The 16,357-nt window shown below is 41.1% G+C and overlaps 6 protein-coding genes across 9 annotated transcripts; 3 read left to right on the top strand and 3 right to left on the bottom strand.

Moving 5' to 3' along the window:
- Positions 1-204: 204 nt before the first annotated feature.
- LOC132262048 (armadillo segment polarity protein) lies at positions 205-7,025 on the bottom strand. 4 transcript variants are annotated; one of them, XR_009468442.1, is made up of 9 exons: positions 6,912-7,025; positions 6,263-6,311; positions 4,166-4,789; positions 3,006-4,015; positions 2,723-2,923; positions 2,324-2,596; positions 1,952-2,045; positions 1,588-1,771; positions 1,255-1,367 (listed from the first exon to the last, which is right to left on the bottom strand). XR_009468442.1 is itself a non-coding variant. In XM_059761171.1 (8 exons), exons 2-8 carry the CDS (start codon positions 6,288-6,290, stop codon positions 1,153-1,155), a joined length of 2,445 nt encoding a protein of 814 aa, XP_059617154.1. In that variant the 5' UTR covers positions 6,291-6,311; positions 6,912-7,025; the 3' UTR covers positions 205-1,152. The 4 variants fall into 4 exon arrangements, 2 of the variants coding, with proteins under 2 accessions (XP_059617154.1, XP_059617155.1); XM_059761171.1 differs by lacking the exon at positions 1,588-1,771 and having other exon boundaries at positions 205-1,367; XR_009468443.1 differs by lacking the exon at positions 1,952-2,045.
- A 428-nt stretch (positions 7,026-7,453) lies between these two features.
- LOC132261832 (ubiquitin-conjugating enzyme E2-17 kDa) lies at positions 7,454-9,245 on the top strand. The gene is made up of 3 exons (XM_059760832.1): positions 7,454-7,731; positions 8,058-8,343; positions 8,738-9,245. The coding sequence occupies exons 1-3, from the start codon at positions 7,688-7,690 to the stop codon at positions 8,861-8,863; spliced, it is 456 nt and encodes a 151-aa protein (XP_059616815.1). The 5' UTR covers positions 7,454-7,687; the 3' UTR covers positions 8,864-9,245.
- LOC132261833 (uncharacterized) lies at positions 9,234-11,388 on the bottom strand. The gene is made up of 3 exons (XM_059760833.1): positions 11,222-11,388; positions 9,542-9,754; positions 9,234-9,480 (listed from the first exon to the last, which is right to left on the bottom strand). Exons 1-3 carry the CDS (start codon positions 11,280-11,282, stop codon positions 9,350-9,352), a joined length of 405 nt encoding a protein of 134 aa, XP_059616816.1. The 5' UTR covers positions 11,283-11,388; the 3' UTR covers positions 9,234-9,349.
- A 106-nt stretch (positions 11,389-11,494) lies between these two features.
- LOC132261835 (putative acyl-CoA-binding protein) lies at positions 11,495-12,665 on the top strand. The gene is made up of 5 exons (XM_059760835.1): positions 11,495-11,672; positions 12,053-12,083; positions 12,152-12,266; positions 12,326-12,388; positions 12,456-12,665. The coding sequence occupies exons 2-5, from the start codon at positions 12,069-12,071 to the stop codon at positions 12,530-12,532; spliced, it is 270 nt and encodes an 89-aa protein (XP_059616818.1). The 5' UTR covers positions 11,495-11,672; positions 12,053-12,068; the 3' UTR covers positions 12,533-12,665.
- Positions 12,466-16,102, bottom strand: LOC132261834 (uncharacterized). The gene is made up of 2 exons (XM_059760834.1): positions 15,203-16,102; positions 12,466-12,996 (listed from the first exon to the last, which is right to left on the bottom strand). Exons 1-2 carry the CDS (start codon positions 15,216-15,218, stop codon positions 12,704-12,706), a joined length of 309 nt encoding a protein of 102 aa, XP_059616817.1. The 5' UTR covers positions 15,219-16,102; the 3' UTR covers positions 12,466-12,703.
- Positions 13,020-14,654, top strand: LOC132261831 (uncharacterized). Its single transcript, XM_059760831.1, has 2 exons — positions 13,020-14,215; positions 14,283-14,654. The coding sequence occupies exons 1-2, from the start codon at positions 13,548-13,550 to the stop codon at positions 14,476-14,478; spliced, it is 864 nt and encodes a 287-aa protein (XP_059616814.1). The 5' UTR covers positions 13,020-13,547; the 3' UTR covers positions 14,479-14,654.
- Positions 16,103-16,357: the final 255 nt, after the last annotated feature.

Here is a 16,357-nt window from a genome sequence, read left to right as displayed (position 1 = left end):
AAACCAAATTTCACAAAAGCAAATGAGTTTTTAATTTTTTCATATTCAATTAGATGTTTTCACTGCAAAGTTTTGAAGGTGTTTGATCTTCGAATATACCAACAACGTAAGTATTGAATACAAAATAAGATACTCACCATACTATATGCTTAACTAATTGAATTTTTGCCGGATCTCAACTCACGAAGCAGTAAAAAGTCATAATTACTCTTTATATAATATTTATTAAAATTGTGCTGCTTAAATCGAGAATTTTCTCACTGAATCATTACAAGATGGTTTGATTTGTGCACGCATGCGCGTCCAACTAAAGTCTATCTCTTAAGAAATGTCCTTAGAAATAATTTAATAGGGTATTTTTTTTTGTAAAGAAAAAGATTATCCGTCTATTTCATTAACTAATTCATCGTCTGCATACTTTTGTATTTTACTTTAAATGTGCCAAAAACACTCACATTATATTAGTTTATCCTTGCGCTCATTTGGCCAAAATGGGAAATTCTTACGCTCGACGCTCAACGGCGACATGTGAACAATCCTTATAGTTTAGTTGCTAAAGATCCTGTTTCTCTCAGCTACATTTCTCATCTTACCGTAGAAATTCATCTCTTGTAAGTAGATTGAAAGTTTCACTATACCAACATTTAAACTTCATGATGGGTCTACAATGTATTTTTTCAGCTATATTTTCCACTTATATTTAGGTACTTAATCCTACAAACACTTACATTGTAGAGCAATACTGTAATTCTGTAAAGTTAAATGAAATGAATTCAGTGCGGATTTACTGCTTCTCGCCTACAAATTCATTCGTCAGTTATAATTGTTCATGTATTAATTCAATTTTTAAAAATTTCTTTTACTCTTGTAGTTCACCCTGTTATTTTCCATTATTTTTTTTTTATATAACTTCACCTCCCACTATAAAATCTTCTCATCAAACTTAAATAGCGAAAAAATACCCTTTCAATTACGGACATTTATCCAATTGCTCAATCATTGTTGTTTCGAAAAATATAAAATGAGAAATTGCTAAAAAATCTCTCGTCTTATCGTCTAACAAAAAAGATGTATAAAAAATGTGTAAATGTGTGTATAATGTATCGAGGGAATAAAATAATTGTCGAAAGATGGGACATTTTTGCACCTTTTTCACAGATCCGTGTCATACCAGGCGGCGGCCTGGTTGTCGGCGGCCTGTGGCGGCGATGGCATAGCTTCAAGGTGCTCAAAGGACAGCTCTCCCGCCCCCATCTCACCCACGTCCATGTCCATGCAGTAGGGCGACGTCGGATTGGCGCCCGGAGGCCCAATCCCGCCACCAATCTCCAGTCCCTGCATCGAATCTATCGGGAGAGTGTCGTAGCCTGCAAGCAAACGAAACAAGTCAGCAATCTAGACACATAGTCAGTCAAAGTTTAGCTAAATCTGCTAAAAAAAAATAGGAGCCATGCAGGGTAAAGAAGTAAAGCAAAAAACTCAATATAAATCCATTAAACACTCAGAACTAAAGAATAATAATAAAAGAAAAATGATAACAAAAGAAATATTATTACTTTGTTCTCTTAACATACACAGGTTATTCACCTAGGAAAACCCTTAATGTATCTTTGCTCGCATGAGTTGAGAAGAAATGAAGATGGGTTAAACAGAGATTAAAGATAGGATGACTCAAGTTTTTTTTTGAATTTGCAATGAGTTATTTTGCCGGTGAACTTTTTGCTTTATTCTTTTTTACTTTTTAGTGATGATATATGTTAGGCTGGCTTAGCTAGAACGATAAAGAAGAGAGAAGAGAATTGTTTTTTTTTTTTTAATCCAATCACCTCTTATCAATAAATGTCAGTCAACTGTCAAACAATGCCTGTTCAAAAATCACCTTTTTATATGGATATTAGTAGTACAGCAATATTTTTTTGGCACGCTATGCCATTGATTTGCAACTACTCACCTTGCTGATAAGCTCGTCCACCGTGAGAACTGTGAACACTCGGAGGACCCTGTCCATAGAGGCCTTCATAGGCTTGATCGGGACCCAGCATGTCCTATATTGAGGCGGAATTGACAAGGAACCAAAAGTGGAACACAACCAAAAAACAGAAAGAAAGAAAATCCAGTCAATTTATCTCAAATTTCACCAATTAAATAAATCCATTCTAATTTTTCATTTCTACCCAACATTTTTGTTTTTGTGTAATAAGAGAGAAGAAAAACAAACTAAAGGACATGTCATTCCCCTCTGGGCACACAATCTTTCACAATTTTTTTTACACACAGTCTCAACATCAATATACAATCACAAAAATCAGATTCATTCACTCACCTGCAAATCCGGTCCCATGCCTAGTTCGGCATTGTTCCACATATTGTTCTCATCTCGCAGGAGCGAATTTGTCAGCTCCATGGAGAGACGCTTCTTGTAGTCTTGAGGCTTGTCCTCACTCATGCGGAAGAGCACAGCGGCCGCATATGTGGCCACACCTTCATTGCGCGAATGAAGGAGCTCAGTAAGGGGCGCTGTGGCGCCCTCCTGTTCTATCATCTCGGCACCCTCCTTGTCGGCTGCCAGTTCGCAGAGAACTCCAGCAGCAACACGCTGCAAAATAACCACAAAGAACATTGTATTATTGCATAAGTTCACATATTTCATAATCAATTTTAAACTTCAGGAAATTCATTTAACGTTCGACACAAATCTCATCAATTAATGAATAAATCTCACCTGAATATTCTCAATCTCGTTGAAAAGGAGTTGCACAAAGATGGGAATGACGGCCTGTTGGCGAATAAGGGCGCGATTATGGGACTCTCTGGCGAGAATGTGCAGCGCCCCGACAGTTCCCTCTACAATCTCCTCCATCCGGACGCCATCGGCATAAGCGCCCGGCTGCTGTGACCCTGTGCTGGCCACTGAGTTTCGTTGCTGTCAAAAAAAAAAAAAATAAATAAATACACACAATTTCATCAAACACCGTGGCTCAGAATCATGAGATTGAGAGACTCACCCTCTGTGTATCCTGGAAGGCTCTCATGAGAAGCCTAACAAGGTGATGAATGGCGCCGTGCTCCCTCAGCGGAGCATGATTGGCTGAGCAGAGCGCGAGATTCCTAATCAGCCCGATCACCGCCTTGATGAGTGGCCAGCGACTGGGCGGATGAAGGAGCTTCACAATAATAGGAAGCCCATGATTGATGCGCACAGCATTCTGGGCCGCCTCGCTCTCCACATGGCGCGATGTGAGATGACGCAGAGCACAAACGGCCGGCTCTGTGATCTCCTCTCGGTCACCAGCATTGAAGATTGTGCGTACCAAAGCGTCCACTCCGCCCACTTGACACACCGTGATCTTGTTCCTCTGGTTGTTGCACGTCAAATTGGACAAGATGCCAGCGGCGCATGTTACCACATTCACATCTGTGGACGCCAATACCTGCACCAGTGACTGCAGCAGTCCATCCAGTCCATCCACCTTTGTTGCGGCATCCGACAGATTTCTCAGCGTCCAGAGGCAGTTCTGCACGAGACGCTGCGACGGATTGCCCAGATGCATCGCCAGTGCCTGCATTCCGCCAGCATCAACAATTGCTGGCTTATTGCTCGAGCAAACGGACAACACTTTGAGCACGCGTGATGTTGTCCACAACAGCTTCTCATAATCATACGAGCGCATAATGCGCACCAATTCAATGGGACCCGTGGAGGCCAGAATGATGAGTTTGCTCTCTTGATTACCGTACGCCAAAATTTGCAGACAGTCAGTGACGATCGCCAAAAATTTGACATTGTTGCGCTGCAAGAGCGCTACCATCTTCTGCAGTCCACCTGCAAGTCTCACTGCCATTTTGGAACCGTCCTGATGCAGCAACAAATTGTGGAGTGTCGTAATCGCATAGAAGAGCACAGATTCAACGGGGGATGAGAGCAATTTCACCAGTGCCGGAATTCCACCACTCTTGAATATGGCCAATAGACCCTGGCGATGATGGGACAAATTGTGCAGCGTCCCCACGGCGCCTTCGCGATAAAGGAAACAATACCAATTAGTACAATCTTTGTATAGAAACCATCCCCAATCTTACCTCAAAGGGACCCTTACTAAATACACGGATAAGTCAAATCCCTTTTAGCTAATCCCCCAAAATGATACGCACACCACCCACGTACCTTTAGTTGTCTCCAAGTCGTTGCTGTTAGAAATGGCACGCACGAGAGCCGCCACCATTTGCGGGCTATTCATGATGGCATGCCTGGAGGCTTCCTTCTTTGACAACTGATGTACCATCATTGCCGCCTGACTCACCACCACCTGATCCTCATCGTTGAGCAACTTGATCAACTCCGGAATGGCTCTGGTGGCCAGATCGGCGTCATCTTGATAGTTAATCAAGTTCACCACGGCGTGTTTCAACATCTGCGATGGTTCGGACAAGCGCTGTACCGCCGTCGGCTGTTGCGGATCAAACTGTGTCGATGGAATCTCAATGCCTTCCTCCAGAGTTTCCGGAAACATGGCAGCTCGCACCCGTTGTGATCGCGTCTGACTCAACTGTTGATTGATGTCATCCACCTGATCTTGGGTGAAGTTCTGCGTGAAACCCTGATCCAGATCAAACATCAGCGGATCCCCATCCATCTCGTCATCTTCCTTGCCACTGAGCGATGGGACTTGCGTCACGGCACCCGAGTGGATGCCAGAATCGGCCATGTACGAGTTCTGCTGCCACATCAACGTCTGCTCTTTGGCTGACGCCATCGGCAAGTCCGGCGGATTGTATTGGTTATGCGACACTGCAAAGAGAAAAACACAAAGATTTGAGAAAAAGGCTAAAACAAAATAGTATAAATAACAAAATTTAAAGACTTGAGACACAGACAGAAGAATTACGAAGACAACTTATTAGATTAAAAAAAAATTGCAATGAGGAAACCCAAGAATTACAGCAAAATTGTTTCAAGTGTGAATTTGCAAAAAGAAACTCTTGCCACAGAATTTGAATGAAGTGCACGAGCCGAATATCCCTCTAATTTCGTCAAGTAAAACATAGTCTAACGACCGTCTAATGTTCAAATAGTGCTTGAATCTATATAGCGAAGCACTTGTCAATTCTATATCAAGTCTGATTAATCATTCACAATCTTAATTGACATTCTCTACCCTATTCTTTAAAATTTCCCTCTAATTACTGAAAATTTGAAGGTAGTCAAACGGAGACGCCCCGATTATTAAGCTAAATCCACCCTCCACGCTATTGATTGAAAATCCTTGGCAAAAGACTCGTCAAAACAGAATGGGTGAAAGCTCTATGAATGTTTCAGACACTTTATGCACTCCGGCGAAGCGAAAACATCAGCGTCTCACTCGCAAAGAGGAGGAATTTCAATGTTCTCGATGGCTCTCAGGAATTGCAATTAAATGGTCACAAGTATTGTGTGTATGGCAAAAAAATGAGAGAGAATTTAAACCCAGAAAAATCAATACATAACTCCTCAACGAAAATCCCCGGCATCTCTCTTTTCTGAGCGATGGTTGGGCGCGCGTGCTTTGGCGAAAAGCTGAAAGGCGATTCTGATTGCAAGAGGAGTTTTCACACAGAGTTTCAAAAGGGGTTGATTTTCCACCCCTTTTGAGCGAATCACACTCGTTCGTCTCTTTTTTTCTACTTTTCTCGCTTTCCTCACATGCACTAATGAAGCTCATGACGATGTTCTTCAATATGTATTTTCTATCCCACCCACACAATCATCTGAGATATAAGGCTATGAACTCGTTGGATAAACTTAATATTTCAATACATTTCTTTATCCTCTTATTTGCATCACTGATATTATCTTTCAGAGTTTAGCTTCTAAATATATGAAAAAGAGATTTGGGCTACAAAAATCTCGGAAAGTGTGTGATTTATTTGTTGAACGCGATTTTTTCCCAGCGCAAAAAGAGACGAAATGGGAAAAAGAGCGAGATTGCGAGTCAAAGAAGTAGTATTTAAATGCATGGGAAAGAGAAAATCTGCATGAAAATTCATCTCTCAAAAGGCGACGCGTGAATCTAAGCCCACTCTACGAATATCCACCCAAAGTGGGTGGCGCGAGTCTCACAGGAAAATGAAAATCCCGGGAAAGTGACAAAAAGGATTCTCTGCCGTTTGATGTGCTCTTTGGAAGCGCGACATAGTTTTTCTACCACTTCTTTGAGTCACTCTTTCCAATGATTCATTGAAAGTTTCTGAGAATTGTCTCGCTAATGCGGAGCCACATACTTACTCGTTCGATTGTGCTGCTGATAGCTCATGGTACGGCGAAGATTTCACACCTAAAAGAGAAGAAATAAACAGATTAATTGGTAAGCAAAACACAGTTAGTAGAGATCAAAGAAGCGCCCCACGGAATCACTGTTTATTTTGATTAAATAGGTATCTATCGACTTTTTCCACACATCGCCTTTGTCTTGCGCCCCGACGCGCTGAATGCCGGCCAGATAGATGATCCAATTTGGAATAAAACGGCGGAGTTGGACCAGAAGTTGAGGAGTATAATTTATTTTTGTTTATTTGTTTGACTCTCTTCACCGCCCGGAGGGAGTCTTATGCCTTCTTGCCTCCTTCTAGACACCCTCTCATGCATGCGAGAGTCCCTCAAACCCATCTCACCCTCACCCCGAAACCTCGAGAATATTTTCACTCTGCATCCAACAAGCTCTATCAATTTCTAGAGGTGAAAAACTGTCGCGAGAAAATTCCTTATCTCGCCTCACTGAGAGGACCAGCCATTTTGAATGTGTGGCTCCGGGCTCTCCAATAGACTCGCAGCCTCCCGACACACCCCGACATTTCGCCCCATTTTCCCCACAAAATATCCCCTCAGCTTAGCATTCTCCATCGGAAATCACTTCACACAACCCCAAAGCACTTACCGTTGACCAATTGGTGTGGAAATTATGCAGGAGATGTGCAGAGAAGTTGATTTATTTTCACACTCACAGCAAAAAAGCACAACAATCAATTACAATGGCTGCAACTGAGACTGCTTATAGAGCGAGCCGCTCACGCGCTGCGAGCGCTGAGTGATTTCGATAATTCCGAATTTTGATTGCGCGCGCTATCTGATTCTACGGCAATAAATTTTTCCAGCACATTTTGCTCCCCATAGTTGGATATTAACCAAGATGTTGTGCACTTTCTTGGAATGGGCTTACAATTTGTGATTCTACGCTAAATAAAACATGATTTATGAACCTTTCAGGAATTTCATCTCACACAGTGAAAGTGGATTCTCAAAATCTTCTAATCATTAGTGAATCTTCTAATTCACTGCATCCACGATTTTCATCAATGATGGGGATTGTTTGATTCATCAGGAAATTTAGTTTCCTGATAACCATCAGTCATTTTCAATGTAATATGAGGGCTGAGCGAGGCTAAGAGAATAATTTCAGCCGGGTTGATTTTCGAAATTCACGCCTGGCAGTCCATTTTTGAACGTTCATCGGGCAATACTAACTGGGGAGGCAGGAAAAAGTGGCTGATTGTGTGTGAAAGTTGCGGAAATTCCGTGAAAATCTTAGAGTGTGACTGATTTCAGTAGGCGGAGGTGAATCTTGAGATATCCTGGGACATTCTGTGCGTGTTGGTCTGGGCGAAAAAGTACTACAAAGTGTGATAGTGAGGCTCTGAAAAATCCACGGTAGCGATGTCAACTCCAGCCCGTCGACGACTCATGAGAGATTTTAAAAGGTGAAATTTCCCACATTTCCCGAGGTTTTCACGTTCAAGTTCGACGCCCATGTTCTTTTGGAACATCCGTCCGTGTGTTCTAGGTGGAAAGTGGCAGAACTGTGCTCTGGATGGGAGAGAAAAGTGGGCGAGAAGAAAGTAGAAGAGTGTCAAAAAGTAGCACGCAAAATGGCTTCCGCAAAAGTTTTCAAGGGTGTTTTTGTTGCCAATCTCCGATCGATTTTCCTGACTTCTTCTCGACTGCTTGAACCTCTCATCGAAGCCTCTTCTCTTGGGACATGTGGAACGTGTTGCTAATGCGGTCTCCGGACGCCTCTCTCTTGCAGACTCCAGGAAGATCCCCCGACTGGAGTGTCCGGAGCGCCCACGGACAACAACATCATGATCTGGAATGCTGTGATATTCGGACCACATGACACACCCTTTGAAGACGGCACGTTCAAGCTCACGATAGAGTTCACAGAGGAGTACCCGAACAAGCCGCCCACTGTACGCTTTGTCTCCAAAATGTTCCACCCAAATGTCTACGCCGACGGGGGCATCTGCCTGGACATCTTGCAGAACAGATGGAGCCCGACGTACGACGTGTCGGCCATTCTCACTTCAATACAGGTGATTTCATCCGTATTTTTATCCCTGACTCACGCAGATCTCTTTGTCCAGAGGCGCGTGGCGGCCTTGTGGCCAGGAAAGGCCTCGAAAGTCTGTGAATTGTTAATGTCCAGCGGCCCCAATTGGATATCAATTTGGCTGCCGGCTGACCTCGACGGTATCGATTTATCTGAAGTGCCGCCGAACCCTTTATTGATAAGGAAGTGGTTCATTTCCTGCATGGGAATCGCATCTTCTTCGAAATGGAGCTAAAGCCAGTGATAGACACGAGGGTTTAATCTCGGACACTATCTTTGTTGAGAAATTTGAATTGGCTTCTGTGAAAGTGCATTAAAATTCTTTTAGTTGACAATTAAGAATGCATCTAATATTGATTCTTATTTTGTCTTTTCAGTCACTGCTTAGTGATCCCAATCCAAATTCTCCGGCCAACTCAATGGCAGCGCAGCTCTACAAAGAGAATCGACGGGAGTACGAGAAGCGAGTGAAAGCTTGTGTAGAACAGAGCTTTATCGATTAGTCATCGTCTGCAGAAGTCTCTATAATTCTCTGGTGGTTTTGCGTGGCTCACGGCGGAGGATTTCGAGGCGCGTGCGGAGTCAGCTGGACTGGAGGTGTTTCGTTAAATTATGTAATAAAATGATCCCTGCTTCCCCCAAAGTCCCTTCTGTTTTGTCCCCCATGATATCTGTTGTCTCAGTATCCCTACGAAGTGGAAAGTAATAAAACATTTAGAGTAATCGCAACTCTTCTGGTCTACTGATCGAATGGATGTCATAATAGAATTTCTTGATAACTCCTAGAGCATTATACAAGATGAATATTATAATGGAAGGATAAAATATTAAATTAACTTTTAGAGTCGTGAAGAATTGGAAAATAAAGTAAAATTACAAAATAAACCTGGATTTATTGGGAGGTGGGTTTAAATTCTACCAGTACAACTGTGTAATCTACCATAACTTGCTGGTATTACAGGGATTTACTCAAATCATTCAAGTAGCAGCTAAAAGAAATTGGTGATGTAGGCCAGTCCGTAGTATCCGGCCACCAAGGAACTGGCTGCAAACAAGAGGACCACAATCATACTGCCTATGAAGCCACAAATCACCAAAGATCCAGTTGTTATCAATGCGCCTGGAAGTGCATGGAAAATTTAATCGTTTCTGAAAGGTGATTTTCTCCATGTGGCACTTACCCTCAACTATCACGAGTCCCGTGAAGCCAAAGACAACTGAACACATGACAAAGAGAAAGAAGATTGTAATGGGAAACGTTGTGGTCAGGATAACTGCCAGAGCCGCGACGAATAAGAGTGGGTACTCCTTTGAGAAATGCACTAAATGTTGAAGGACATCTTTCAGACAGAGTTTCTTCAGAGCTACATCCATTGCAGACACCACGAGATCGTCTAGAAAAGTCATGCAGAATGAGGAACTGCCTGGTCAAGGAGTATGTATTTTTGTTGTTTGTTGGGGTTCTCGTACAGGAGGCGACATCGTCTATTTGAGGTTAGGTTTTAGCGAAAAATTCGGCCGTTATTTTGATCATACTATTTTTCATCGCGACTTTCTTTTCGCGCGAAGTCACAATAAACCAACTGTTCATTCATTTCGCACGTTCTAATTGTCAATTTTCTGTGCAAAAGTTGAAGAAAAATGAATTGCAGTGCAATTGGCTGTGAGAATATCCAGGGATGTAATCCCCACGTCTCCTTCCACCAACTCCCACACCACGAGAGTGAGAAGGTGGTGAGGAAGTGGAGGAAAATCTTGAAGAAGTCGTCAGGTATTGAGAAGAAGATCATCAGAGTGTGCTCTGACCACTTCCTGCCTGACGATTTCCACCCCACTTCCCGAGCTCTGCAGGGAGAGTGGAAGTGCAGAAGGAGATTGAAGAAGGGAGGTAATGATTTATATACAATGCAGGTTGTTCTTTTTTATTATTTCATCTATAATAATTTTCAGTTTTCCCGACGAAAGTTGGGACATCTCCAGAGCTGAGCCGGGCTCATCCAGAGGCGAGTCTGGACCTCATCCAATCTCTCAACCCAGAGATTGCAATTCTATGTAAGTTTCAGAATAGAAATATGTGTAAATTGATTGACTTAAATGTGCTCTCGTATTTCACAGGGATCATTCCTACGCAAAGATCATGCCCTGCGGTAATGGAGATGAGTTTGAGGAGAGAACTGCAGTCTTGAGAGACGAGGATGAAGAGCTGAATGATGTGATCCGCGATGAAGCCGGAAGTGACAAAGAATCGGAAGTAGACATGCTCTTCGACAACACAATCGAAATTATTTCGGATTATGAGGAGACAGTGGAAGATCAATCGATTGATAAGTTATTTTTTTTATAATATTCAATAACTCTATATGGATTTCATTAATTTTTGCGAGAAAGTTGAATTTTACTTCCAAGATTCCACGATTTTCATCTCACTTTTAAAGTGAAAAAAAAATGTTCTAAAGACACGTGTGAATTTATTAATGAAAATGTGGACTGCAGCAGATATTCAAAAGATGTCTTAAATACTTATGTGAAGCAGAGAATTAGAAACAAAATAATTTACCAAAATAATCACTTAATTGAGAAGGAGAGAAGGGCGAATATGTATAGGAAAAAAGGGTGGGCGGCTTCACAGGAGCAAAAGAAAATACAAACATTCACAACTTGAATAAAATAATGAAAATCCGTGAAAAAAGAATTGTTTAAATTTAAATTCCCGCGAATTCACTTCACCGCGAAACACAAATTTAACTATACATCTTCTTCTTCTTAAAATGGTCGCTTGTCGCCTCCTGTACGAGAACCCCAACAAACAACAAAAATACATACTCCTTGTCCTGGTCAGAAATTCTCTCAAATATACTTACAAACATAGCCAGGGAAGCTAAGCCACGTGCATTCCTGAAACTTCTTTGGTGAGTTGCTCATTGTTGGCCGCTGGGGATAATTTCAACAAATCGACGTGCACAGGAAGACGAAGGAAGATCTACTGAGGAGTATCAGAAAATTTTCCAAAATCTCCATGTGATTAACGGTTTGTGATCGAACAAAAAGGCGCCATTCTCCAGGGGTGGCGCTGTCTCTGATAAGGAGCTATTTGGCGTATGCGCGACGTCATGCGTCATTTGCCGAACGTGTTCTTGCAGAGTGTAGAAGTGCCGCATTTCATTGGGTGTTACACACTTGATTTTACACCAATTTACGAAGGAGTTCAACAATAAATTTCCATCAGTCGACGCATAAAAGTGCCTTGAAGGTATTGCAGTTGAAGTTCAGTCAGGAATTGAAGTATATTTGCGACAAATCGGCACAAAAAAGGTAAGACAACTCTCCATCTTTAATTTTCACCGCTATGCCAAATTATCGCATTTTATCACTATCATTTCGCTCTTGCACGATTAATTTCACATAGCATTGGGTGTATCAGATAACCACCTAGTATTTGCTGTTAATTCCTCACCATTTGGTGCTTTTTGTGTGGACTTGTTCAGTCATTTTTTCTCACTCGCTCTTTTGACTCTGGAGTGTGCTCTTGACCTTTTGTCCCCTTTATTTTATGTACACATTTTTTCACTCATTTGCACACAATTTTATTATATAATTGCATTGTCGTTTGCATTCAGAGCTTTTTGGGTTTATTGGTGTGTATTTCATAAAGAAAATTTGTTAAGAAAGTGCCTCTGTTTGAACAATTACAGACATTAGAGAAGAAAGATGGGTCTTAAAGAGGTGAGTTTTCATTGGACAGACTGTGAAGAAGAGTAGATAATGGAGAAAATCAATGAATTGTTTTACAGGATTTTGATAAAGCCGCTGAGGATGTGAAGAAGCTGAAGGCCTCGCCCTCAAATGAGGATCTCTTAGAACTTTACGCTCTATTCAAGCAAGCAACGGTCGGAGATTGCAATACCAGTAAGAATTCCTTCTTGTTAAAAAGACTCCAACAAGAACTGATGATCTTCTCTTATTAGGCAAGCCGGGGATGCTGGATTTTAAGGGGAAGGCGAAATGGGATGCCTGGAATGGCAAAAAAGGTGATTTTCTGTCATATTTTCCCCTGAACCTCTCTAAAGTCTCGCATTAACTTGCATTTTCACCCAGGACTCGGTACGGATGACGCTATGAAGCAATATGTGGAGAAGGTGACCAGCCTGATCGGGGAGATTGGCCTCGCCTGAACACCTAGACAGGAATTAAAGCACTTTCTTCAGCCATGGGCATTTATTTGGGAGCACTTTTTTATACCATTAATCTTTTTGTTATGCAATGAATTTTTGTCATGAAAAAAGCTCTCTCATGAATTGTACAAAAGATCAGTCTTTCCGGTTGGACCACAAATCTCTCAACGTCTAGATGGAGAGCGTCGTAATGCCGGGAATGTAGAGATATTTGTCGTTCTCTATTGTGATCTTTGCGTCTCTGGCATCGATTGTGTAGATTTCGGGCTTTGCGCTGATATCCACGGATCTCCGCACGCTGAATAAGGAGAAGCGGCGTTTTTCACTGTGAGTTACTTTCCTAGACGCTCGCAGATTGACTCGCAGGGCGATCAGAATAACTACGGCGACTAGGACGCCAGATGATATTGCCACAATGGTGAGAATTTCGTGAGCTTCTCCATCGGAAGACACTCTGGCTATGCCTGCAAGAGATTTTGCAGTCATGATATCAAATATTTGTTCGCATGGTTCTGATTAATCTCTCTATTTGTACGATTAGATTGACTTTGAAGTACTTGGAATTGTTTTGCAAAAAATACAGCGTGTTTCAAAAATATTGCCTTGAAATAAATGAAATGTTGTACCCTTTTTACTACTAAAATTATCAATTTTGGGTATTTACGTTTATTCTTATCTTTTATGCGGAGTAGGTAATATATTTTATTAGAAGAGTAGAAAATCCTTCGATTTATGATCTTACGGATCTTGCGATTTGATTTTTTTTATTCGTTTTCTATGACAGCCCACATCCAATGGATGGTTTCCCTCACAACTATTATATTTTGTATGAAACTTGCATTTGTAGACTGGAGAATTTCAAGAGGGACAAATTTTTACCTGCTTTTTCGCCAGCTGGCAACCGATCCCTTTTTCTCGTTTCCTTTTTGTTCGTTCCCCTCAGTCTATTCTGAGCCTCTGAGCGAAGCAGACAAATTTAGGGAGTTTTTGGTGAAAATCAAGTGAAGTTCATAAAATGCTGACTCTTTTTGACTTGCCAGTCGAAGATATTGTGGCTGGGTGTATCGCGAAATACCTTACAGTCCATGATATCTACAATGTGTGGAGGTGTGATGGTCAATTTTGTGTGCTTGCGGAGAAAATGCTTCGGCAAATGGAAAATCTGAATTTGAGGCTTCTTCAAGGTCCTTGTTCTGACACATTTACGTACCTCATTGGGAAACACTGTCGGTCTCTCAAGAGATTTACAACGAAGAAGAATGACTACCTACTGGGATATTTCATTGAGATTCTCGAGAATAATCCTCTTCTCGAGGAATTGGACTTGAGCTTTAGCAAGATTGGTCCGAAAGGGCCTTTTAAATTTCAACTGAGAAAGCTCGAACGTCTATGGATGACAGACACGATATTATCAAAGGACTTCTTAGAAGCAATCTCTGCTCATAGTCATGATCTGAAAATTCTGAACATTTCTCGGATTACCATGACACCATTTATTGTAGTGAATGAATTCATCAAGAAGGTGCAAAGCTTGACAGCCATAATTGCAGTCCGGATGGATTTAATTTATGATGAGGATGTCCAGCGTGGCAGAGTAAAACCAATCATGCATTCATCTTCAAAATTGGAGACTTTGATTATCAGTTATAAGAATACGCCTCACTCGCGATTTTTGTCGCCCTCGTAAGTTATTGGAATTTGATATGAATTATGCTACATTTGAAGATCACTTGATTTTTTTCATTTGCAGGGGATTGGTATTTGAAGGAAAGCTAAAAATGCCTAAGCTTAAGCGAATTATTTTCGAACCTGGCGATTCGAATAAAGAAATTATTCAATGGGACAGAGAATCAGAAGGTGAATTTATTTCTCGCGCCAGTTCTAAAAGTAATCTTGACCAATGCATATCTGAATTGTCTTTGATGTGTACTTTGAAAGATGCTTAAACTTGTTCTAAAAACTATATTTGAAATGTATGAAGATTTTACATAAGTGATGTTTGCCTTATCACATGAAATAAAAGTAATTATTCAATCTGCGAGCTCTCGTCAATTTTCTGAAAGGCTTTTTACTTTTTTTCTTGCAAATAAATGTGAAAACGGATTTACATGTTGTGGCAATGGTGTTGAATAAAGTTTAGTGTGTGTATAAATTTTATGTGAAGTGTACTTTGTGAAATAATCGATTTTCACCATCAATCTGGCCTTTTCTTTCCGCTCAATGCAAAGAATACATTGTTCATGGCGTCTCAGAAGTTACAATTTGAAATGGGAAATGATGAAAAATTGTGCTCATGAAGGCGTGCAAGAATATTGCTGCAATATTGCAGTTGTGTCTTTCAAATAGTGTGACGAGAGAGGATTTTCAAGGAAATTGTCTTAGCATTTAATGGACATTTTCTCCATGAAGTTCTGAGAAGGAAAGGCGCGGGAAAATCAGATGGAAATATGTCAATGTTGCAGACTTTGGCGCTAATAGTTGTCGTAATTGCATCTCTCATAATTTCTTTCTGTCGCGTCAGACTGTCTTGAATCCGATAGAGAAAGGGTACAAAGTGAACATAATCAAAGACAGAACACTGAATTCGCCTGTATGAAGCAGCATTTTATACAATTGGTGACTTCCTTCAGTGCGCAATTCGATAATTGTAATTTATTCAAATGATCTTACCTTCTGCTGAATCCATTGTTGATCCTGTTCTCTCACTCTGTGTCTGATGAAACAATTGAGGTCGATTTCAATACGGAGAAGATTAATAGTGCATTGGAAACTCTATGTTATCTTTCCAATGAAGAGACCTTTAACACTATTTGATTGTTTAATGCGTCTTTATCTTCCCAGAAATGCAGTTATTGTATAAGAATTTTCCAACAATATTCACAGTATCAGATTTTTAATGCGATTTCTGTCACTGTTTGTATACACTTTGGGGTAAATAAACAATGTTTTCGTTAGTGATTATATAGAAGAGAGTCTGTTTATATTTAGAACAAAGCCACACTCAGAGTTGGTCTCTGCCAAAAGATTAAACTCTGCCTTCATTCAACGGTAAATATCGAATGAAAATGTCTACGACGATCACGCGCGACGCAAGAAAATTGTGTGAAAGTTACGTCTTAGCTGGTCAATTGCTAAGCCAAATATGAGCTTTTCAACTGCACGGCTGTTTAATATTATGGTTTCACGTAATTCAGGCGTGGGGGCGACAATTAGCTTTTCCCGCCCATTTGTGAAAGACTCACATTCTCTCGACGCGAGTAAGGAATAATGTGAACTGAATTTGCTGTGGATGATCTTGTTTGTCCAGTGACAATTTTCATGGTATCGCCCGGATGCCGGTCACAATTGCCAAACAATGCATATTTATATGAAAGAGGACTGCTTTGGCGCGCGGCGAAAAGCGTAGAGTCATCACTTGAACACTAGTCAGAGATCACTATTGAACTGATTATTGGGAGGGAATATGTTTGTCTGGTGCACTTAGTACATGCAATTGCGTTTCATTGATCTCGGAAAATGACACAGTTTAGCCACAATTAGGCTGTGATCGTGGCACAATAAGTACAAATAATAATGAGCGATCGGTTAAAGGCTGTCGCGCAGCCGATAAATGTCCACTTGTTTGCAATTTTCTCTCACGGCTTATTTTTCACGGTGATTGCACGGTTTTTCCCTTGGTTGGTGTGAAAACGACTCTGCATAGAGAAATTTTCGTGGTCAAGTTCAATATGCATCGGTTAACAGGGTTATTCAAGTAATTTTTTTGTTTGTGTTATAATGCTTTTATTGGAGAAAAAGGTGAAATATTCTTTAATGATTGATAAG

This window comes from Phlebotomus argentipes, unplaced genomic scaffold (assembly GCF_947086385.1).
Source record: "Phlebotomus argentipes unplaced genomic scaffold, Phlebotomus argentipes genome assembly contig_15, whole genome shotgun sequence".
NCBI lineage: Eukaryota > Metazoa > Arthropoda > Insecta > Diptera > Psychodidae > Phlebotomus > Phlebotomus argentipes.
Note: the sequence above shows the minus strand (reverse complement) of the source record. Positions and strands in the feature narration are given on the sequence as shown.

Excerpts from the sequence above, each read along its gene's own strand:
- LOC132262048 (XM_059761171.1), bottom strand. The coding sequence starts at position 6,290 with ATGAGCTATCAGCAGCACAATCGAACGA. Across the intron at positions 4,016-4,165 it reads CGACTTGGAGACAACTAAAG|GCGCCGTGGGGACGCTGCAC; the intron begins GTACGTGGGTGG and ends TTTATCGCGAAG. Across the intron at positions 2,924-3,005 it reads CCTTCCAGGATACACAGAGG|CAACGAAACTCAGTGGCCAG; the intron begins GTGAGTCTCTCA and ends TTTTTTTGACAG.
- LOC132261832 (XM_059760832.1), top strand. The coding sequence starts at position 7,688 with ATGTCAACTCCAGCCCGTCGACGACTCATGAGAGATTTTAAAAG. Across the intron at positions 7,732-8,057 it reads CTCATGAGAGATTTTAAAAG|ACTCCAGGAAGATCCCCCGA; the intron begins GTGAAATTTCCC and ends TCTCTCTTGCAG. Across the intron at positions 8,344-8,737 it reads CCATTCTCACTTCAATACAG|TCACTGCTTAGTGATCCCAA; the intron begins GTGATTTCATCC and ends TTGTCTTTTCAG.
- LOC132261833 (XM_059760833.1), bottom strand. The coding sequence starts at position 11,282 with ATGAGCAACTCACCAAAGAAGTTTCAGGAATGCACGTGGCTTAGCTTC. Across the intron at positions 9,755-11,221 it reads TAGCTTCCCTGGCTATGTTT|ACGATCTCGTGGTGTCTGCA; the intron begins GTAAGTATATTT and ends TGACTTTTCTAG. Across the intron at positions 9,481-9,541 it reads GGGACTCGTGATAGTTGAGG|GCGCATTGATAACAACTGGA; the intron begins GTAAGTGCCACA and ends ATGCACTTCCAG.
- LOC132261835 (XM_059760835.1), top strand. Across the intron at positions 12,267-12,325 it reads GGTCGGAGATTGCAATACCA|GCAAGCCGGGGATGCTGGAT; the intron begins GTAAGAATTCCT and ends TTCTCTTATTAG. Across the intron at positions 12,389-12,455 it reads TGCCTGGAATGGCAAAAAAG|GACTCGGTACGGATGACGCT; the intron begins GTGATTTTCTGT and ends ATTTTCACCCAG.
- LOC132261831 (XM_059760831.1), top strand. The coding sequence starts at position 13,548 with ATGCTGACTCTTTTTGACTTGCCAGTCGAAGATATTGTGGCTGGGTGT. Across the intron at positions 14,216-14,282 it reads TCGCGATTTTTGTCGCCCTC|GGGATTGGTATTTGAAGGAA; the intron begins GTAAGTTATTGG and ends TTTCATTTGCAG.